Genomic DNA, 21,044 nt, shown 5'->3' with positions numbered 1-21,044 from the left:
ACTGTCAGTGACACTTCCCTGAGAATAAAGGACATGGATTTTTGCTGATAAAGGAATAAAAGAAATTGGTACATAAACTAGAAATGCAGACAACAAGAAGATATAATGCAGACAACAAGATATAATTTATAAGGTGAGGTTATATATCAATAGATACATACCTCAAAGTCTAGAATCTGAGTGTGGATTTTCAGCAGGAAAACAAATGACCCTGAACTCCCAGGACAGGTGCTATGTGTGCTCTCTGCTGGTTAGCAAAAGTGCCATGATCCCTGCCTGCCACAGGGTAAGTGCCTGTAATCATGTGTGAGATTCTCAGTTAGCTTAGGTGTGTAGCAACTGGATTAAGGAAGTGTGGATAATCTCCTGATGCTTCTCCAAGGTTCAACCTGAATCAGGCAAAGCGAAACACACCCAAGCAATGTTGAACAAGCATCTCTGTTTATGAGGCTCAGCCTCAATCCCCATCTACCCAAAATAAGCTGATGTCAGAAACCTCAGTGCAGGTGGTATACTTAATACAAGATTCCAAGGAGCAGGTTTGGGAGATCGTGGAAGGTGAAAAAATCGAAGAGGAAAATCTCATTAAGGGACATATATATTTTAGTTGTTATTACAGTGGGCAATGGGGACTCAATCTTTCTGGGGCTTTTTAGAAATGTATAGAATGACTCTTGGAATTGTCTACTTCAGGATCTGATCAGTAGGTGGGATTTATTCAACAGCTCCCATCTCTATCTTTGGTTCAAGATTGTCCCAGATGTGTGTTAACTTCCTAGAACTTCATTCATTGTGCAAAGAAGGAGTCACAGTAGGCTCCATTTGTTTTCCTGGCTGTGACCTTGGAGAAGCTCAGGTTGAGAATGAAAGACTATCTGTGTTTGTCTGGGAAAGGAGGGTTGAAGTCTGCATGAAACTGTTCACCATATCTGTGCCTGGGATCCGAGGTGAGAGACTACGGATATAATGGAGGACACAGAGGTATCAGGTATACCACTTTCATTTAATGCTCAAACATCCCTGTGAGAAAGATAAACATTATGTTGTATACACCTTTCCAGACATAAGGGAATAAAAACTTCAAAGGATTAGAAGCTTGCCAAAGTTTATAAATCAAAGATCTAGCAGAATCTGATCTCCTGAATCTATCTTTTATTGTTCTTTTCTGATTTTTTCCCTTTAATATCCAACTCCTTTCTCAACAAAGAGTACCTCAGTACCACTTGTGCTACAGAAATTGCTTTATATGAATAGACTTCAACTCCTATGACATTTTGTTTCATTAGCTTCATGAGTGATATACATAATAAAGAATAAAACTGAAAATAAATTTAGAGTTTAGGAGAAGAACGTGAAGGAAGGATGAGCTAATTTCTTTTAAAAATATTTGTATTAACTATAACACCTAATAATACACTGAGAGAGAAATATTTGATTACCTCTCAGGAAGATAACGCTAGAAATCCTGAGTGCTATGACAATTCACTTTAATTACCACTATTAGTGTCACATCATGACGTTTCCTTTCTCAATACCCAACACCATGAACAGTTAAATAGTTTAAAAAGAACCAAAAAAGCCCCCTTACATCTCACTTGGTATATTCAAGTTAAACACCAGCAACTAAAAACTTGGGATGATTAGCTTCTTGTTGAAAATTAAAAAGATAAAATAAACAAGAAGATAAAGATAATTCTTATGTTACTTGACAGATTTCTTATCTTCCCTTCCAATTCCCCAACACAAATACTGTCACCCCTAGAAATTTTTCTCTGAAAATAAAAAAGTAAAATGCCAAACTCTTGTGACATCTCCCAGACACTGTAAACTGAATTCCCATCTTGGTGAGTCAGGTTGAAGGAGTGGAAGCAATCTGAGAAAAATCATGGGGAAATCCTTGAGTAGAGAAAAGTAGGATTATAGATGTAGAAATAGCATAAGTGTGTGTGTGCGGGGGGGGGTACCATTTAGAATCTAGCATGGCAGAAAATTCTTTGTGTGTGTGCTTTGTTATGTAAAATAACATACTAAAAACCTTCAAACCAGCAACACAAAGGCACAAAAATAATAATACAACAGAGGTTACAGATGAGATGAGGAAAAGCATTGATTGTGGAACTAAGCTACTGTGGGTATACATGTGACTGCTTTTAAAATTTTAAAACTACTGTTTCCAGTTTGATTAATAGGATATTAAAGCTTGGTTGGATACAATTATGAGTTATTTGTTTACAATGCTTACAACTGTATTTCTTCTCCACAGGAATCTTACTCATCTGTACCATGATGTTGTCCTTCACCAGATTTGTACTTTTTATTATTACTGAGGCATCAACCAATAATTTTCTCTTCAACGTTGAACTTTTTCAATGACTTCACATTAACATTGTCAAATAGAGCATCATGAACTTTCGATAGCTTCACATACNGACCTAAGCGAAAGTCGGATGCTTAACCGACTAAGTCACCCAGGCGCCCATTCACATACTTGGATTCTTCATATTGTGTTGAAAAGAAGAGCATTTTACTCTTACTCTTCAGGTTCTTTGGCTGGTCTAATAAGTAAATTGATATGAAACAAATGAACAACAGTAAAACAAACAAAACAAAAAAGGAGTCTAACCCTTTGAAATGGCCTAAAGCCATCACCCTAAATACCATCTTCAGCTAAAGACAAAAGAAAATGTTGGGGACAGGGAGTCCATTATGGGAGGTGACCAGAAAAAGCTTAGGAAACAAGATGAGGTTATTATACAGACTGAAGTCCTCACCTTCTCCATTGATAAGAGTTTCTAGACTGTTGAGCCCATCCCCTTTTCCTGGTACAGGATGGGAGACGTCCTTACAAATTGCAATTTCCCTCATAAATATAAATGTCTCTTATAAAACTTTGACTATGTTTTCAGAACTTCTTTGGTGTCTGAATTTTCTTTAAAATAACCAGTTTAAAATAATCAATGGGACAAGGATGCAGATTTTGAGACGGCATATTTTATTCCCCTTCAAATGGATGAAGAAATCAAAACATTTTTAAAATTTGTTCGTTTTCTATTTGAAGCATTTGACAATACTGACATAAAACTGCCTTCATCTACTCCTTAGTGAAGGTTTTCTCCTGCTAATGGAAGAGCACATCAATGGCTATTGCTTTTGTGTGTGTGTTGTTTTTGAATGCACAGGAAAACTTGGGGTTTTAGGTGAGTGAGTGAAGATCATTAACATGGTTATTTGACCTAAATGAAAATGTATGCATCCTGGGACGCCTGGGTGGCTTAGTCGGTTAAGAGTCTGACTTTCGCTTAGGTCATGATCTCGCTGTTCGTGGGTTCGAGCCCCGCATTGGGCTCTGTGCTGACTGCCAGCTCAGAGCCTGAAGCCTGTTTCAGAGTCTGTGACTCCCTCTCTCTGACCCTTCCCTGCTCACGCTGTCTCTCTCTCCCTCTCCTAGAAATAAATAAAACAGTAAAAAAATTAAAAAAAAAAAGAAAATGTATGCATCCTAGTGATAGATTAACACATCTTTTGCAACTGCTAATGGTAAATAAACATCTTTGGAAGTACTTGGCAATGCAAATTTAGCAGCGAGAACTCCAATATAGAAAGAAAATAGGGTCTTACCCAAGCCCCAATTAGGACAGCTACCCAGAAAACACAATCTTCACTGGAAAGAAAGTGCTCCATAGGGTTATATACTTTTCTATGTCTTGGAAAAGCTCAAAAATATTATAGATTAACATACAGGCAGAAATCATGAGTTTTAAAATCAAGGAATTCAGGAAGTGGAAGCAATGATCGATATCTCAAGGACAAGATGGTTTCCCTTAAAGCTACTCATTCACAGTGCAGGTATACAATGCATTATGGTGGCCATAAATCAGACTTTTGGTTTGAACAAAGTTTATGTACAGTCAGGTTGACTTAGAAAGAAATCTAAAATGGCTTCCTTTGTATATTAGGTCTTTAGAGAATTTTCTCTCATCACATTATCTTAAAAACTACTTTTGGGCACCCGGTTGGCTTAGTTGAAAGAGCATGTGACTCTTGATCTCAGGGTCATGAGTCTGAGCCCCACACTGGGTGGAAAGATTACATAAATAAAAGTATAAATTAGCTTAGAACAAAACTTGCCCCTTACTTTGAAGTAGTTATGCTTCTTCAGCAAAAGTCTCTAACTTTTCATGGGGTCAGTGACATTGCTGGCCTCCATGGTGGATAGTCAATGGCATCAAATTATGGTACAGATTATATATTCATCATCAACTTGCTTTAATAATAGAAATTCTGTATCTACCTTTTTCATGGAATATGAACTTTTCATTTTAGCAATTGCTCCTAAAAATAAAATATTGCAAAGTTTAAAGAATAAAGTGTTCCCAAACAAAACTAATAGTTGCAGATTTAACTAATATAATATGTGGTCCAGCCACTGCAAAAAGAGCACGTAGTGGGGAGGAGCGGATGGGCATGGAGGAGGGCACTTGTGGGGATGAGCACTGGGTGTTATGTGGAAACCAATTTGACAATAAACTATTTGTAAAAACGGAAAAAAAAAGAGCACGTAAATTATTCCTTATATTTTGTGTGGCAGCCTCAGTCTCATGCTCATATTTCACATACAACTAATCAGTGATTCTCAAATTTCTCACCATCTCCACCTACTGGTAACTTGGTGTATTATATTGCATGTTGCCAACTGTTAAGAGAGCCAAAGCAGTACTGGCTTGGTTAGAAAAACAAATGACCCTCCACCAAGATTTGAATGTGTGAGCTGTCCTACCATTTGTATCTGAGTGTAATTTGTTTTTTAGCTCTCCTTTTGCACACTCTCTTTGAAAGGAAAGCGATAATCCTATTTTATTCAAAAAAGTTGAACAAAGGAAGGATACGGAAAGGCTTGTCTTCTTTCGAATTTAACATAGGTTAAAGCAGACTCTGTTCACTATATATGCATCTTATACCCCACTAGCTGAAAGCATGACCAAAGTAAAGTGGAGGTCTCTCAAACCAATCTCACTTAAGTTAATTCAATGATCACTCATTATAAATAAAAAGTAAAAAATCTAAGACCATTACCAAATGAGTCTGGATGCTGAGACAAACAGAATAAACCAAGATATACAGTTACCCAGTGGGCACGAATCTAGCTATCTGTGCCTTTAGTAATGTCCTTGACTTACTGGGTGAAAATCTGGGGCAGAAGTGCTGATTCAAAGGTTACCACCGGCCTGGATGTTTCACTGAATACTGTAACAACAGAATATTTGCATTGGTTTTGAATTTTGTTTTGTCTTTGTTGTTTTCCAATGAGTGTTATCAACCAAACAACCCAAAAGCAAGAGAAAGTTGGGACTTCACCAAACTTACAGGACTGACTCTATTGGGCTTATTTACTAATAAATGTTAGAATGTGTTAGATATTTAATTTAGAGACTTGATCTCTTTTTTCACCATTATTATTATTATTAAAGTTTTATTTTAATTCCAGTGTAGTAAACATACAGTGTTATATTAGTTTTGGATGTACAATGGAATGATTCAACACTTGAGATTTGATTTCTTATATGTCAGCAGAATGGGCTGAGTGGAAACCTCACCAAATCTACCTCACTAATATCTAACTTACTAATGGACAGCTTCACTCCACTTTCTCAATTATTTTAGGAAATTGTTTATTAGAGTAATCTTCTTTCTGAAGTTGTGTAGTATGTTAAATATCCTCTACAATTTATGATTATTTTATATAATCATAATTTATTTATATTTTTTTTACAAATGNAAGCCAGACAGAGATCCAGCAAAAAAAGAGAACTACAGGCCAATATCCTTGATGAATACGGATGCAAAAATTCTCAACAAGATCCTTGCAAATCGAATTCAACAGCACATAAAAAGAATTATCCACCAAGATCACGTGGGATTCATTCCTGGGTTACAGGGCTGGTTCTACATTCACAAATCAATCAATGTGATACATGACATCAACAAAAAAAAAAGATAAAAACACTGAAATTTCTAACTCCATACAGAACAAAAGACCACATTTGTTTGTTTGTGATCTTAAAAATATATCTAGCTTTTATCATATGAAGGTATGGAGTAGACATTAAAGGTGAAATAATTTCTTGCAAACAAAAAGACAGTTGATGATTTTACTTTTTTTAAAAAAATGTTCATTTATTAATTTTGAGAGAGAAAGAAAGCATGCGAGGAGAGGGTCAGAGAGAGAGAAGGGGAAAGGAACCCCAAGCAGGCTCTGCACTGTCAGTGTAGAGCCCGACATGGAGCTTGATCTCACACGCTGTGAGATCATGATCCAAGCTGAAATCATGAGCCTGATGCTTAATCAACTGAGCCATCCAGGTGCCCTGTTGACATTACTTTTTAAAGTAAAAAATTTTTAAATGGTAAATACAAATATCAGAAATATATAGTTAGATGTTTAAAAGTAGTTTTGAAGACAGAGTAAACAAATAATATGAAATCTTACATGTGAATGTCATATAACATATTTTTATTTAAACATATCTTTCCATTTTGTAAAATTTGAAACAAATGTACTAGAAGAAATAACTAAATGGTGTTAAGAAACATTAAGAAAGGAACATGCTTCAATATTACATGTCTATATCACTACAAGAAACCTGTTTCAACATCTTCCTTCAATGAATGTATTTTCCAATTACTGGAATTCGAATTATTTCTAGTCCATAGTAGGTAACAGTACAAGTCAAATTTATAAGCTAATTGATAGGACAAGAGATCAATAGATAGTATAGATCTTGATATAGTAGGTATTACATTAAATTTCTAGACATAGGAGGTATTATGTTCAAACATAAGATTAGTAGAAGCTGGATCCACAGGTTGGTTGGTAAAAAGCAGGCTGGCAACTTCTAGAAGAGAAGGAGATCGGACGATAAAAGCTCGATCTATAACTCAGGGATGAAAAAGCATTGGGACCACAGCCCATTGACTGGAAACCACTGGATCCAAAGCCCAGAGAGGGAGAGCCATAACAGAAAGATTGAAAGCCATTGGATCCAAAGCCCAGAGACCCAGAGTACATCGTCTGGCAGGGACTGTAGAACATGGAGGTCCTCGGTCTGTAGCAGGACGCGTGGCAGGGGCTGGACACCAGGTAGGACGTCCGGCAGCTGGTGGGCTCATAGCGGGTGTCCTGACAGCTGCTGTAGAGGGAGGAGCCCAGCTGGCAGGTGCTGGGAGAGCGGAGGTCAGTGCTGTAGAACAGGTTGTTGGGGGAGAGAGAGCCACAAGAAGATCCTGGGTAGCGCAGGAACCCCCCAAGGGACTGAGAGGAGAAGTTTCCAGAGCAGCAGTTGTAGGACATGGTGACAGGAGATGTGCTTTACAGAAAGAAGATTCTGAGTTTGAATGTCACTTCTTGGACTGGGGCATTTATATACCCTTGTCATTGGGTGTGTCATTAGCATGACACATAAAAACAGGTTACCTTCTGCTTTTAATTGAATTGACAAGATCATCATAATCAAACGCGTGTAGTTTGTGGTTTTACAACTGGAAAGTGCAGTCGTGTTTGTGGATTGGAGTTCAGTAATAGTGTTGCATCTTCAAAGCTATTAGTCATCTTCTCTACCAAGGGTCACCCAGCAGATCACTCAGAGAACTGCTTTAGAGGTAGACAGTGCCTGGGATGAGGAAAGCTGGCTTAATTAAAAATAATTGATACCCCTTTCACAATCTGTCTCAAATCGTTACCATCTGGATAGCAAAGTTGCTAACTAACTGATCTATTCATAGTCATTTCTTTTAAACAAAAACATACATTGATTGTTGCCAAGCAAGTTTGCTTAATGAATAGTGTCATCAGGAAGCAGCAATGGTAACATGCAAGATGTATGAGGATTTTTTAAAACTCAGATCTCAATTTGAACGGCTTCGGTGAAATATTAACTGAGATTTCCTTATTCCCCACGTTTTTGCTTAAAGTGTATGCAGACTAATAAGGGTCAATCTTGAGGGCCTCTGGGTGGCTCAGTTGGTTGAGCATCAGACTCTTAATTTCGGCTCAGGTCATGATCTCACAGTTAATAGGCTCGAGCCCTGTGTTGGGCTCTGTGCTGACAGAATAAAGCCTGCTTGGAATTTCTTCTCTCTCTCTCTTTCTCTCTCTCTGCCCCTCCCCTACTTGCTCTCTCTCTCTCTCTCTCTCTAAATAAACTTAAATATATATATATAATATATATAGAGAGAGAGGGAATAAATAAATTTAAAAATATATATATTTAGAGGTAAATATATAAATACTTATTTATATATTAAATATTATTTTTATAAATATTAATATTAATATATTAATATATTGAAAAAACTTAAATATATATAGAGAGAGAGGGGGCAATCTTAGCTTTTCCTTCTTATGTGTGTGTATGTGTGTATGTGTGTGTTCACTGGGGTATAAGTTAAATATTATAAGTTGCTTTATGCTATTTTGGAATGTTAGAGGTAATTCATCTAAGATGCTGAAAAAGCATTAAAAAAAAAATAAGCCATGGCAAAAATGCCCAATGTATTTCTCTCTCTAATCAGAGGCAATGTTTATCATTAAAAAAAAGAAACAAAACTCCCCAGACTCTGGAAAACGTTCTTGTTCTAAAGAAAGTTTATAAGGTAATTGCCTTGAAGTATTGGACCAAAGGAGCCATCTTAAGAAGATTCTTCCTTGCCCCAAAAAGCAACATACATCACTTTGACTTAAATGGTTTTCGGGCGTTTCTGACAAGTATTACAAAATTTCTAAAATAATGGTCATATATTTTCTTCTTCTATGACTTGTATTCCAGCTCTGTGTAGTAAGGTAATGAAGACTGATACCTTAAGGAAGTGGAGAGATTGAGAAAGTTTATCTTCCTGTGGCTTCTGTGCTGTTTGATTTGTTCATTTCACAGTAGAGCATTCCCCTTCAACTCCTGAACAAAAGTGTTGGAGCACAAAACCCTCCATTTTGTTGAGATAAGAATATTCTTCCACAGAAACAGCTTATATAAGAGCAGATGACATTGAAATAAGCAAGCAAATTCAATTTAGGTGAGTTGAATATATGGATGTTTTGGTGTTTCATATTTTTGTTTTTATTAGAGAGAGAGAGAGAGAGGTCGTGATTGGGGGAAAGGGACACATGGAGAGAGAGAATCAGCATAGCCCCTGCCACAGGGCTCGATCCCACAACCCTGGGATCATGACCTGAGCTGAAATCAAGAGTTGGACGCTCAACTGACTGAGCCACCCAGGAGCTCTAATGTTCAATATTTTATACACAAATAAAACAGGAAGGTTTGGAACATAGTAGAATGGTTTCTGCTATTCATGATTAAGAAGCCTATATAATAAGAATTGTTTATTTTAGAGAGGACAAACTATGTTAGGTAATAAATGAAACATGCTTGAAAACCAATTTGTTTACTGAAAAGTTCAGGCCCACGAAGTCGACAATTTGGAAGGGAGTTTAGCAATTATCTCCATTCCTATACCAGCTTGGAATACCATTGGCAGCATCCTAATAAGATATTCCCAGTGCCCTCGAGATGGAAGTCTCATTACTTACAAAAGTGGCCTGTTTTAGATTTTTAGCTGAATCTTCCCTTAAATCTTCTACGTAGTAATCTTAATTCTTTCTAGAATGAGTCTCAGTTCATTTCCATTGCACAACATATCAGTTTTAGAATATGGGCATCCTAGGTCGTTTGCCGATTCCGTAGGTTGTTAAGCCGATTCCTGCACCCATGCACTACTCTACCTGCACTTATCAATGATGAACTTGGCAGAATTTAGAAAGATACTAATGGTACTAGTCTCTCGGTGGAATATATATGCCACTTGGTACATGTGTCACATCAAAGGCATTCGTTCTTAATTTCACATTATCATCTGTTCTGATTTCCCCCACTCCATTTCAACTTATAAAAGTCATTTGTAACGATGAATTCTTCAAAGGTTTGATGTTTCTTTGAAGTCTACATAAGGAAGACACTTTTCTAATTTTTTAATTTCCTTTACCTTCTATGGAAAAGTTTCCACCCTATGAGAGGAAACTAAGAGACTAAAAGGCCCATTTTTTAACGTGTAGTGCTTACTCTTTTGTTCCCGATCACATCGCCACCAAATAATAACTTAAACATTACAGAGATGAAGAGTTTTTGGTAATTGATAGATGACTTTAACAGGAAGCAAGTCAACTTCAGGGCAAGGATTCCTTGACTTCAGTATTTTTACAATGTAATCTTCAAAGTACTCCTTCAAATATTGGACCCTTCGTTTTTAAATTAAATACTTAGACACACAAAAGCAGCCTGGGTACTTGTGTTGTAAGAACACCAAAATCCAAATGTGTCGGTACTCATTTAGCTTTTCTATCGATTAGGAATGCTTAGGGGTTATTTCTTATAAGGTCCACAAGATTTGGGAGAGAAAACAGAATATGGATTTTTTTTTTTCTGTTCTCAATTGGGTTCCTAAAATTAGAACAAAATAAATATCTCCTCCAGACTACAAAGTAATTTTTTGAGAACTTTAAACATGGCAAAATTCTCACTGTGTTACCCATTTGATACAATATCTTGAGGGATAGGATGAAGAAAAGACCAATCTTGTAGGATACCATACAATTACATTAATCTACCCAAGCTAGATGAATGAGAGAGGTGACATTTTTACCTCATGAACAATTGCTTTGAAAAACCAATGAAATTCTTTCATTTAAATGTCTTTGTTCATAAAAAAGGGCTTTGATGGTTAATGTATTTCACTTCAACAGGAGCCTAATTAAGCCTTCTTAGTAAAATAGGCACATGCTACTAACCCATTGCTTGGGTATATAAGCGTCCAGTAGAAGGTCACAATCACACTCACCACACCTCTCTGCAACTCAGCTGAACCCAGAACTCCCAACATGCATGACAACTGCAGCTCTTCAAACTTCTCCTCCTGCTTTCCTGGGGGTTATCTGGGGTACCTAGTTTCCACCTATGACTCTTTCTACTCCAGCAATGTAGTCAACCGTCCCAGTATCTGCCAGCTGGGCTCCCCTCTCTTTGCTGGCTGCCAGGAGACCTGCTGCGAGCCCACCAGCGGATGGACGTCCTGTACTGGGCCCAGATCCTACCAGACATCCTGCTTCTGTCCAAAGAATTCCATCTTCTTCAGTCCCTGCCAAACAAATTATACTGGATCTCTGGGATGTGGGAACATTGGCCTTGGGGCTTTTGGTTGTGGAAGCGCTGGTTTCCAGTCTCTGGGCTGTGGGTCCAGCTTCTGTCATCCCACTTACTTTTCTTCCAGGAATTGCCACTCAACTTGTTACCAACCAGCCTTTAGCTCTCGCTTTTGGGGGTCAACTTACTGAATACCCCCCATTATCTCATGGTTATGTCTGTACCTTAGAAAACTTTAACATGCAGCCTGTCCAATATCTGTAATCACTGACCATCTCCTTTGGCAGGACTTGCCGTCACAGTCCTCCCAGAAGTATGTGATTCACTGTGGACAAAGTGACCTCTTTCGCTAAATCAGACATATGAGACACGTCTTGAATTTTCATTCTTATGTCAATGCCCAGAATCCCTTCTGTTACTTTCTTTCTAAGATTTTCCTCTTATTTTCTCTTAGGATTCTTTCACTTAAATTTCAAATAGAATTGGTAATTTAAAATAAACATTTTTGGGGGCACCTGGGTGGCTTAGTCGGTTAAGCATCTGACTTTCGCTTAGGTCATGATCCCGCGGTTCGTGGGTTCGAGCCCCGCGTCGGGCTCTGTGCTGACTGCCAGCTCAGAGCCCGGAGCCTGTTTCAGAGTCTGTGACTCCCTCTCTCTCTGACCCTCCCCTGCTCACGCTCTCTCTCCTGGGACTCCCTCTCTCTCTGACCCTCCCCTGCTCACGCTCTCTCTCTCTCTCTCTCCTAGAAATAAATAAAACATTTAAAAAATTAAAAAAATAAAATAAACATTTTTTTCTACCATGAATTATGACATTCTATTTTTTTATTTATATGGTACATGTATTGAATGCATCCCAAACCTTCAACTGTCTTCATTAGGTAGGCACCTTTTTGTTTTGTTTTATTCTCTTTGTTTCATATGTTTTATTAATAAGTTACTCAATAAAAATCAAGGAATTTAAAGAATAATTCAAATATTTGACATATATTGCATGTTAAAGGATTTATGCTCCCTCATAGGTGAATTTGTTCATCTAATTGCTTTAGAAAATGTTTTTAATTAAACTTTCACTGAAAAAGTATTTATTGATTTCTGATTATAGACCAGCTGTTGTGCTGAACAAAGGCATAAATTCCATGCCTCCATGAAGTTCATACACATACAATTTTAACTCACCATCATGTAGCATGTACAATAATGGGGACAAAAATTAAGTTTCAATAGTAATAAAAAGAACAGCAATTTCAAAAAACATGAGGAAATCACATAAAACTCATTACTGACAATCCAAAGAGTAAGTTATCACTTAACATAAAAAAAAAAAATAAATCTTGGGACATCTGGGTGGCTCAGTCAGTTAAGCATCTGACTTTGGCTCAGGCCACGATCTCACAGTTCATGGGTTCAGCCCCCGCATCAGGCTCTGTGCTGACAGCTGGGAGCCTGGTGCCTGCTTCGGATTCTGTGCCTTGTTCTCTCTCTGCTCCTCCTCCACTCACTCTCTGTCTCTCTGTCAAAAATAAAAATAACATTAAAATTTAAAAAAATAAATAAATCTTGCTGCTGATACAATATGTTAGTTGTAGTCCTTTGATAAATAGCTGCCAAATAGAGTTTTCCCTAAAAGAGATTTATTGGTGGGGCACCTGGGTGGCTCAGTTGGTTAAGCATCTGACTCTTGGTTTCAGCTCAGGTCATGACCTCATAATTTATGAGATGGAATCCCAGGTCAGGCTCTGTGCTGACAGCATGGAGTCGGCTTGGGATCCTCTCTCTCCCTCTTTCACTGCCCCTACACCCCCTCTCAAAATAAACCAATAAACATTTTAAAAAATTAACTACCACAGTTCCATTTTCTTGAAAATATGGGCTGACATATCTATTTCATAAAATATATAGTTTAAATTAGTGCACACGACTTTAAGCAAGGGTAAATTAAATTACTTGTAAGGAATCTTCCTCTCATTTTATGAAATTTATAGTTTTTAAAGACCATTTTCTCAGATTCTTATGCCTGATTTGTAAGAGTGGTTTCTAGCAGTTTCATGATTGCTCACTGGAACACTGAAACCTCTTAATACACGTCTATGTGTGTTCATGAGAATAATTTCTTTTCTGCTAATGATCACCCCACACTCTTCAGCAGAGAACTTCTAAGAACACAACTCGGGTCTAGCTGTGCACGTGAAATGTATTAGGGCAGAGGGCAATGTTCAGAGAATTTTTTTTTCCAAGATAATTTTTTAAAAAATGTTTTAACATTTATTTATTATTGAGAAACAGAGAGAGAGCATGAGCAGGGGAGGGGCAGAGAGAAGGGGAAGACACAGAATCCAAAGCTGGGTTGAGGCTCTGAGCTGTCAGCACAGAGCCCAATGCAGGGCTTGAACTCACAGACTGTGAGATCATGACCTGAGCCAAAGTTGAACGCTTAACCGACTGAGCCACCCAGGCGACCCCCAAGATAAGTTTTAATCTATATTCCCATCTTTGCTATTTCTCATCATCATATTTCTCATGTTTGCTTCGTTCATTTATTTTGTCATGCCCTATCCCCTTTTTACCATGCCCTTCTTTTATCATTCTCTACCTTTCTGCCATGTTTCCCGCACTTTAACCAAGCATTTACTCTCTTCATGGTTTCCATGGCTCTTGGCACTATTCAGATTTGGGCTGGATCTTTCTTTGTTAGGATAGAGCTGTCTCATGCATTATAGGATGCTTAGCAGCATCCCTGGCCTCTTCCACCAGATGCCAGCAGAACTGCCACCCCCCCAGCCTCCCCATACACACCCTACTTCCCTTGTGGCAATCCCATATGTCTCTAGACATTGCCAATTGTCCTTTGGAGGCAAAATTATTCTTTGTTTAGAACCCTGATTTAAATGGGTATTTGGGAAATGAGCTGCCTGGGATAGTTCTTAACTGTCACCTCTGGACCTATCTCCCAACTGGGATGGAGATATGACAGTGAAAACGCAATATTGTATTAACTCCCTACATGAATAAAGTATTAAAGTACTGAAAAAAATGCATGGATATTCCATAAATCTAAAATAATGTTGAGCTACTCTCTTGGTAAATATTATTTCACTATTCCACACAAATGTAGTAAGTTGTGATGATGTTTATAATTTCAATGATTGGTTCAGCTGCAATTGGAAGGGAAAAAATGGCATTTTTTGTGACAAACTTCTCAGTTCCAGAACATCTAAGTTGTCTGTTAGGCTCACACCCATTCTTTGATCATCCTAGACCTAGAAGAAATAGCAAGACTTAGATTATCTTCTCACCATATTTCAGGTAATTAAGACCAATTGAGACCAATTTCTGGTTTATGGACTCTGCTTTAATATCTTTGGGTATTCTGAGAGCTTTCTTCAATTCGTCTGACCCATTTTGTGTACTCCACAAAAACAAAAACAAAAAACCACCTTCAACTCTTCAGTATCTACCAGCAATGATGGAGCTGATCATAAGCTACATTTCTTCATTTTGAAGCTTTGAAGCTGATACCACGGGCTTTACTCTCTAAGTATCTCAACACCTCATTTCAATTCATCATATGAGAACTTTACTGACTGTGAACTTCTTCAGCTGTGTCTACCAAATATTTCATGCTAACAAGCATCTGCTTAAAGGGATTCATATTTCAAATACAAGAAAAGAAGTTCATTACATAAATATTTATTTGTCCCTGCTACAAGCCAGGGTTTACGCTAGTTCCTGGAGGGTGCAAGTTTAAGCAACAATGTAATGGAATTGACACACAGCTATCAACAACATTAGGATATAACTTTAGTTAGACTGGAATAATCTCATGAGAAAAGAAGTGAAGATCAGAGGACTTTTTCCAGAAAAATGTAAAGCTCAGGTTGGGACTTAGAGGATAATGCATTTGGACAGGAAGAACAAAGGCACAGAAAAGGAAACAGGAGACATTCAGTGTACAAAGCACTTGTTTGAGGAAGGACAAAGACCGTCTCTTTCCTTTTGCATGCAGGAAGAAACTTGAACCAGAAAGATAATTTGGCCGTAAACACCATGCTAACAAATTTATGTTATGTTACATAAGGAACTGGAGAACAGTGGAGATTTCTGAGTAGAAATTTTAGAATTTCATTCTGTCACCTAAATTTAATATGCTTTTTGGGGACATAACTTAAAAAGAGGACTTTCATTTGATTGTTTTAGAAAATATTTCATTTGCTTAAGATTTACAGTTCACTTTTTTCTTTTCTCATGTTTTGTTATTGGAATCCTTCTGGCCAGAAAGGCATTGGTATTATTTTGTGGTTGGGGCTACATCCTACTTTCCAACTCTTGCTGGCTTGTCTGAGAGGAGGCCCTCAAGACAGGGATGTTGTCTTCCACATCATTTGTTACTTTCAGAGTATCGTTTAATGAAATGTTAACAATTGATTCATCAATATACCTAAAAATAAAAATTAGTTACAAAAATTGAAATCGTTAGTCTATTCACTTTTATGTTATTGCTAAAAGCAGTTGTCAAAATTTTGTGGGCTTTTCTTTTTAATAATACATGTTATAGCAATATATTCTTATAATCCATAAAGCAATACAAAGCTTTGGGTTGGGTATTTGGTTTTGCTTGTTTGTTTCTTTGCTTGTTTGTCTGTTTGTAAGACACCTGAGGTACAGAGAAGCGTATTTGTCCAAAATCACACAGTTTATAATATAAACTCAGTTCTACCTTTATAAAGCATATAACCCACTACAAGGAGTAAAGATAAATAAGAGAGTGCTCATTCTGAGAATGGTGAACTGTCACAATCTTCTAGGTAATAAGGTAGTATATATTTTATTTATTAATATTAAATTAGCATTTGACATCAAGGAGATGATGTCAAAAACTGAGCATTATTTTTTCAAAAATCTTGAATAAGGGAGCATTTAGTTATTAGGGATCTGTGCCATTAGCAAATTGCATATCTACAAATTTATTCTCTGTAAAAGGCAAATGAATGCTAAAAAATTTTTAAATGGATGTGGCAGGACATATGATAAAGTATGTAAGAATTTTTATTTGAGGGGTGCCTTGGTGGCTCAGGCAGTCAAGGGTCCAACTTTGGCTCAGGTCATCATCTCATGGTTTGTGGGATCGAGCCCCGTGTTGGACTCTGTGCTGACAGTTCAGAGCCTGAGCCTGCTTTGGATTCTGTGTCTTCCTATCTCTCTGCCCCTCCCCTGCTTGTTCGTTGTCTCTCTCTCAAAAATAAATAAACGTTAGAGGCACCTAGGCGGCTCAGTCGGTTGGGCGTCTGACTTCGGCTCAGGTCATGATCTCGCGGTTTGTGGGTTCGAGCCCCGCGTTGGGCTCTGTGCTGACAGCTCAGAGCCTGGAACCTGTTTCAGATTCTGTGTCTTCCTCTCTCTCTGACCCTCCCTTGCTCATGCTGTCTCTCTCTCTCTCTCTCAGAAATATATTAAAACCATTAAAAATAAATAAATAAATAAATAAATAAACGTTAAAAAATTGTTTAAGATTATTTGAGTGAGCGGAGCATAAATGAAGGAATGATAATTAAAAAAAAAGAAATAGTCTGGAGACATAAATAATATTGCATACAATTGAAGAGAAGTCCCACCTAGGTTTATATCTCTGCACAAAGAGGAGTGTTCATACAGAAGACGTAAGTAAAAAGCAGGCTTTCTTGCAGAAGAGACACTGCATTCTCAATAAACCCATTTGGTTACCACATTCTCATAACTACTAAATTAGAGATTTCTAACTATTATGATATTGACTTAAGTAATTGGATTTTACATAATTGTACAGGGAACACAAAAAGAACCAGCAAGAAAATTAAGAATAAGGAACATTTTAATTTTGCTCTTTCATATGTCATGCTCAGAATATTTTTGCTGCATATTGAAACAAAGTAATGGAAGTCTATACTGATAAATCTAAATTTCTCAAGCTCATAGTACCAGGCTGCTGTGAAGCTGTGGTCAATTAATTCTAAATTCATTCAGTTTCCTTAAAATATGCCAATTTTGTGCAGTCTATTTAAAATTTTTTTAATGTTTTATTTATTTCTGAGAGAGAGAGAGATAGAGAGAGATCAGGGGAGGGTCAGAGAGAGAGGAAGACACAGAATCCGAAGTAGGGTCCAGGCTCTGAGATGGCAGTCAGCATAGAGCCCAACACAGGGCTTGAACCCATGAACCGTGAGATCACGACCAGAGCCGAAGTCGGATGCTTAACCAACTGAGCCACCCAGGTGTCCCATGTACAGAGTCTATTATAAGAAATTAGTATTTATTTAGTTTGTCTGCTGTTCACCTCAATCCTCAAAGACACCACCCTGTATTTCAATAGTTATATAATATAACTATTCAGTATTTATTTATATTTTTATTCTACTGCATATACAACCATTTTTTTTAATTACTTTTTAAATTTAATTTATTTTTTAATTGACATCCAAGTTAGTTAGCATAGAGTGCAACAATGATTTCAAGAGTAGGTTCTTTAATGCCCCTCACCCATTTAGCCCATTCCCCCTCTCACAACCCCTCCAGTAACCCTCTGTTTGTTCTCCATACTTAAGAGTCTCTTATGTTTTGTCCCCCTCCCTGATTTTATATTATTTTTGCTTTCCTTACATTCATCAGTTTTGTATCTTAAAGTCCTCATATGAGTGAAGTCATATACAACCGCTTTATGTTTACAACCATGTTGTATTTGAATATACACAATGGACTCTATTAAGAATAAAACTTGACTTGAGCTCTACTAAGAAGAAAACTGTTTTCATTTTTTAAAATGTTTTCTAAAACCAATAAGACTAAGTAACCAAAGAGAGTGAAAGAGATAAAGAGACAGACAGAAGCAGAGAGTATTTATTGAAAGGCTCAGATCCTGAGTATCCTATGAGCTGGGATGTGGTAGAAAGATGACTTAAGATCCCATTTCTTAGTTTCTACACATTCTTGAGAAATCTGCTAAACTGTTTTTCTTCCATTTTTTAAATGTTTTTATTTCTTTTTGTTAGAGAAAGAGAGAGAGCACGCTTGCACATGTGGGAAGGGAGAGGAGGGGGAGGGCTAGACAAAGGAGTAGGGGCAGAGAAAGAGGGAGACCAAGAATCCCAATCTGCACTGTCAGCACAGAGCCCCGCGTGGGCTCATGAACCATGAGATCATGACCTCAGCTGAAAGTTGGACACTTACCCAAATGACCTTGGTTTTTTTTTTTCCTTTTAAACTTAGTTATCAAGGATGATTTTTTCTGGCATACCAGCTGGTGAGCTTTGGTGACTTACATCTATTTTAGCTTCATTTTCTTCATTCTAACCATTGGATTAAATTATCTATTTGGCAGGGGCGCCTGAGTGGCTCAGTCGGTTAAATGACCAACTTCAGTTCGGGTCAGGATCTCACGGTGTGTGAGTTTGAGCCCTGCATCGGGATCTGTGCTGACAGCTCAGAGCCTGCAGCTGGTTGTGGATTCTGTGTCTCCCTTTCTTTCTGCTCTTCCCCCACTCATGCTCTCTCTCTCTCTCCCTCTCTCTCTCTCAAAAATGAATAAACATTAAAAAAATTATCTATTTGGCAGGATTAGTCAAGGGACTTAAAGAAGAGATTATGTGGGGCTCAGTGGGTTAGACATCTGACTTCAGCTTAGATCATGATCCTGTGGTTTGTGGGTTTGATCCCGCAGTCGGCTCTAGGCTGACAGCTAGGAGCCTTGAGCCTGCTTCAGATTCTGTGTCTCCCTCTCTTTCTGCCCCTCCCCTGTTCATGCTCTGTCTCTCAAAAATAAATAAATGTTAAAATAATGTTTTAAAAAACAAAGACAAAAAACAACACTTGCTAACTGATGGAAGACAGTTGATAAATGTTCAATTCTTCCTGCTATTGTTTTATGAGGTTTAATTTACGGGTCCTAAAACATGGAGATGTCATCAGTGGATAGTTAACAAGCACTTACTGAATGCCAACTGTGTGGCAGTCACTGCACTGCCCTTGGGTCTACAGAGATGAGAAGACAGTTCTTATCCTCAAACAAAATGCAGGGCAGTTTAAAAAAAATAAACTAGTAGAAACAAAATCCCCGTGTTTATTTAAGTGCATTAGAAATAATACGTTCTATTTTGCTAAAGAAGAAAATAGTTTTCAAATGCTGTACAATTCAAATGGACCCTTTGCATAGGGATTTTATTATTCTTCCCTCTGTGTATGTGAGTCTTTAAAACTGTATCCAGAACAGCTCTTCATGCTTAAGGTCCACACCACCCCTGACACAGCAGGCCTCACCATGCAGTTGGGGCAATGGGCGCAAGGGAAGAGTCTCATAGAGCAGAGGCTTTCGAATTTGTGTGATCCTGTCCCACAGTGAGAAACAGATTTTACTTCACAACCTATGTGTTTCTCTCTCTTACTCTTCTTTCAAAAACCAAACTTTCAGAAAAAAAAAAACAAGTGTATAAGGTGACTCTAACATTCTCCATCGTCTCTCATCCCCTCTCAGCCTGTTCTGTTCTATTATTTCTCATTAAAAGAAGTACTGATCACCATCGATAAATAGATTTTGTGACCCACTAATGATACAAGACTCACATATTGGAAGCTTTTGCAATTGAGATTATCCACATGGGAGTTATTAAAGCAGCTAATTCCATGTCTTCCTGGTTGAAATTAGCTCAAAAAAAATTATATTCCTTTATATAATAGCCCACTGTCTCTCCCCTAGTATGTGAAACAAAATTCCAATTAACCCATGGTTCAAGCACAGGTCACTAGATGGCCATTGAAGAAATTTTAGATTGCTGGACACTTCTTATAAGATAAAATTGCAAACCTTGAACTGAGAGATAGTTGAGGAGAAAATCAGGGTCTCTACCCTTAAAGGGATAAATAACAATTAGAAAAGTATATTGATGCAAGTTTAAGTAAATGTTTTTAAAAATAACCCACTTATATCTCTGCTCATTAGTGATCCAAGAAAGATATTAATTGAGTAAGTATTCAAGCTTGAATTCTTTCAAGTAATACTCAACAAAGTTTAACGTTTATATAGTGTTTTACAGCGTATATGGACTTTAACACATACACATTATCTTATGAGCACCACCTATTGTATATTATAGAAGGTATTTACTACTTTCACAAAGATATTGCATTATAATTTCCTCATAATAGGAACCTTGCAGGTTACTAATACCCATGACTAGAAGACTTCTCAAAAGAAAGCCAGGCCATTGATTGAGAATTCCTGAAAATTCAGTGGCACATCCTGGATGCTTCGGAATACGTCACAGATGACCAGTTTCTCCACATGGTGGGATATTACAGGCTTTCATAACTTAATGGTGGAACTCAGGGGATCCTATGCTGAGATGGTAGAACCTACTCTGATAATCTCAAGATCCGTTCTTTGCCAAGGATGAGAGGAGGAGAAAGTCTTGGATGGAAATACTGGGAGCCAGTGGCATCACAGAAAGAATCATGGCAGTCACTGCAGAACTGGAAACTATCTTGAAAGGTACCAGAAAGACAAGAGATAAAGTGGCTAGGATTGGAAGACTGCAGGAGAGAAGCTAAAGGGAGCCCCTGTGGCCCTGACTGAGCTTCCAGAATAACAGATGATAGTGACTCTGATGAATTTGTTTATACAAAGTGTTTTTAGGGGCACCTGACTGGCTCAGTTGGTTGAACATCTGACTTCAGCTCAGGTCATGATCTCAGGGTTCCTGGGTTTGAGCCCTACATCTGGATCTGGGCTGATGGGTTAGAACCTGTAGTCTGCTTCAGATTCTGTGTCTCCCTCTCTCTCTGCCCGCACCCCCCCCCCACTCTCTGCCCTCCCTTTCTCAAAAATAAA

General features: G+C 37.8%; 2 protein-coding genes across 2 annotated transcripts; one reads left to right on the top strand and one right to left on the bottom strand.

The window, feature by feature from the left end:
- Positions 1–6,841: 6,841 nt before the first annotated feature.
- Positions 6,842–7,357, bottom strand: LOC144228348 (keratin-associated protein 14-like). Its single transcript, XM_077760174.1, has one exon. It carries the CDS (start codon positions 7,346–7,348, stop codon positions 6,842–6,844), a length of 507 nt encoding a protein of 168 aa, XP_077616300.1. The 5' UTR covers positions 7,349–7,357.
- A 3,570-nt stretch (positions 7,358–10,927) lies between these two features.
- On the top strand, positions 10,928–11,380 carry KRTAP15-1 (keratin associated protein 15-1). Its single transcript, XM_077760173.1, has one exon. It carries the CDS (start codon positions 10,928–10,930, stop codon positions 11,378–11,380), a length of 453 nt encoding a protein of 150 aa, XP_077616299.1.
- The last annotated feature ends 9,664 nt before the right edge of the window (positions 11,381–21,044 follow it).

This window comes from Crocuta crocuta, unplaced genomic scaffold (assembly GCF_008692635.1).
Source record: "Crocuta crocuta isolate KB4526 unplaced genomic scaffold, BGI_CrCroc_1.0 scaffold369, whole genome shotgun sequence".
Taxonomy (NCBI): domain Eukaryota; kingdom Metazoa; phylum Chordata; class Mammalia; order Carnivora; family Hyaenidae; genus Crocuta; species Crocuta crocuta.
The sequence above is the reverse complement of the archived record's forward strand: the minus strand, read 5'-3'. Positions and strand labels throughout refer to the sequence as shown.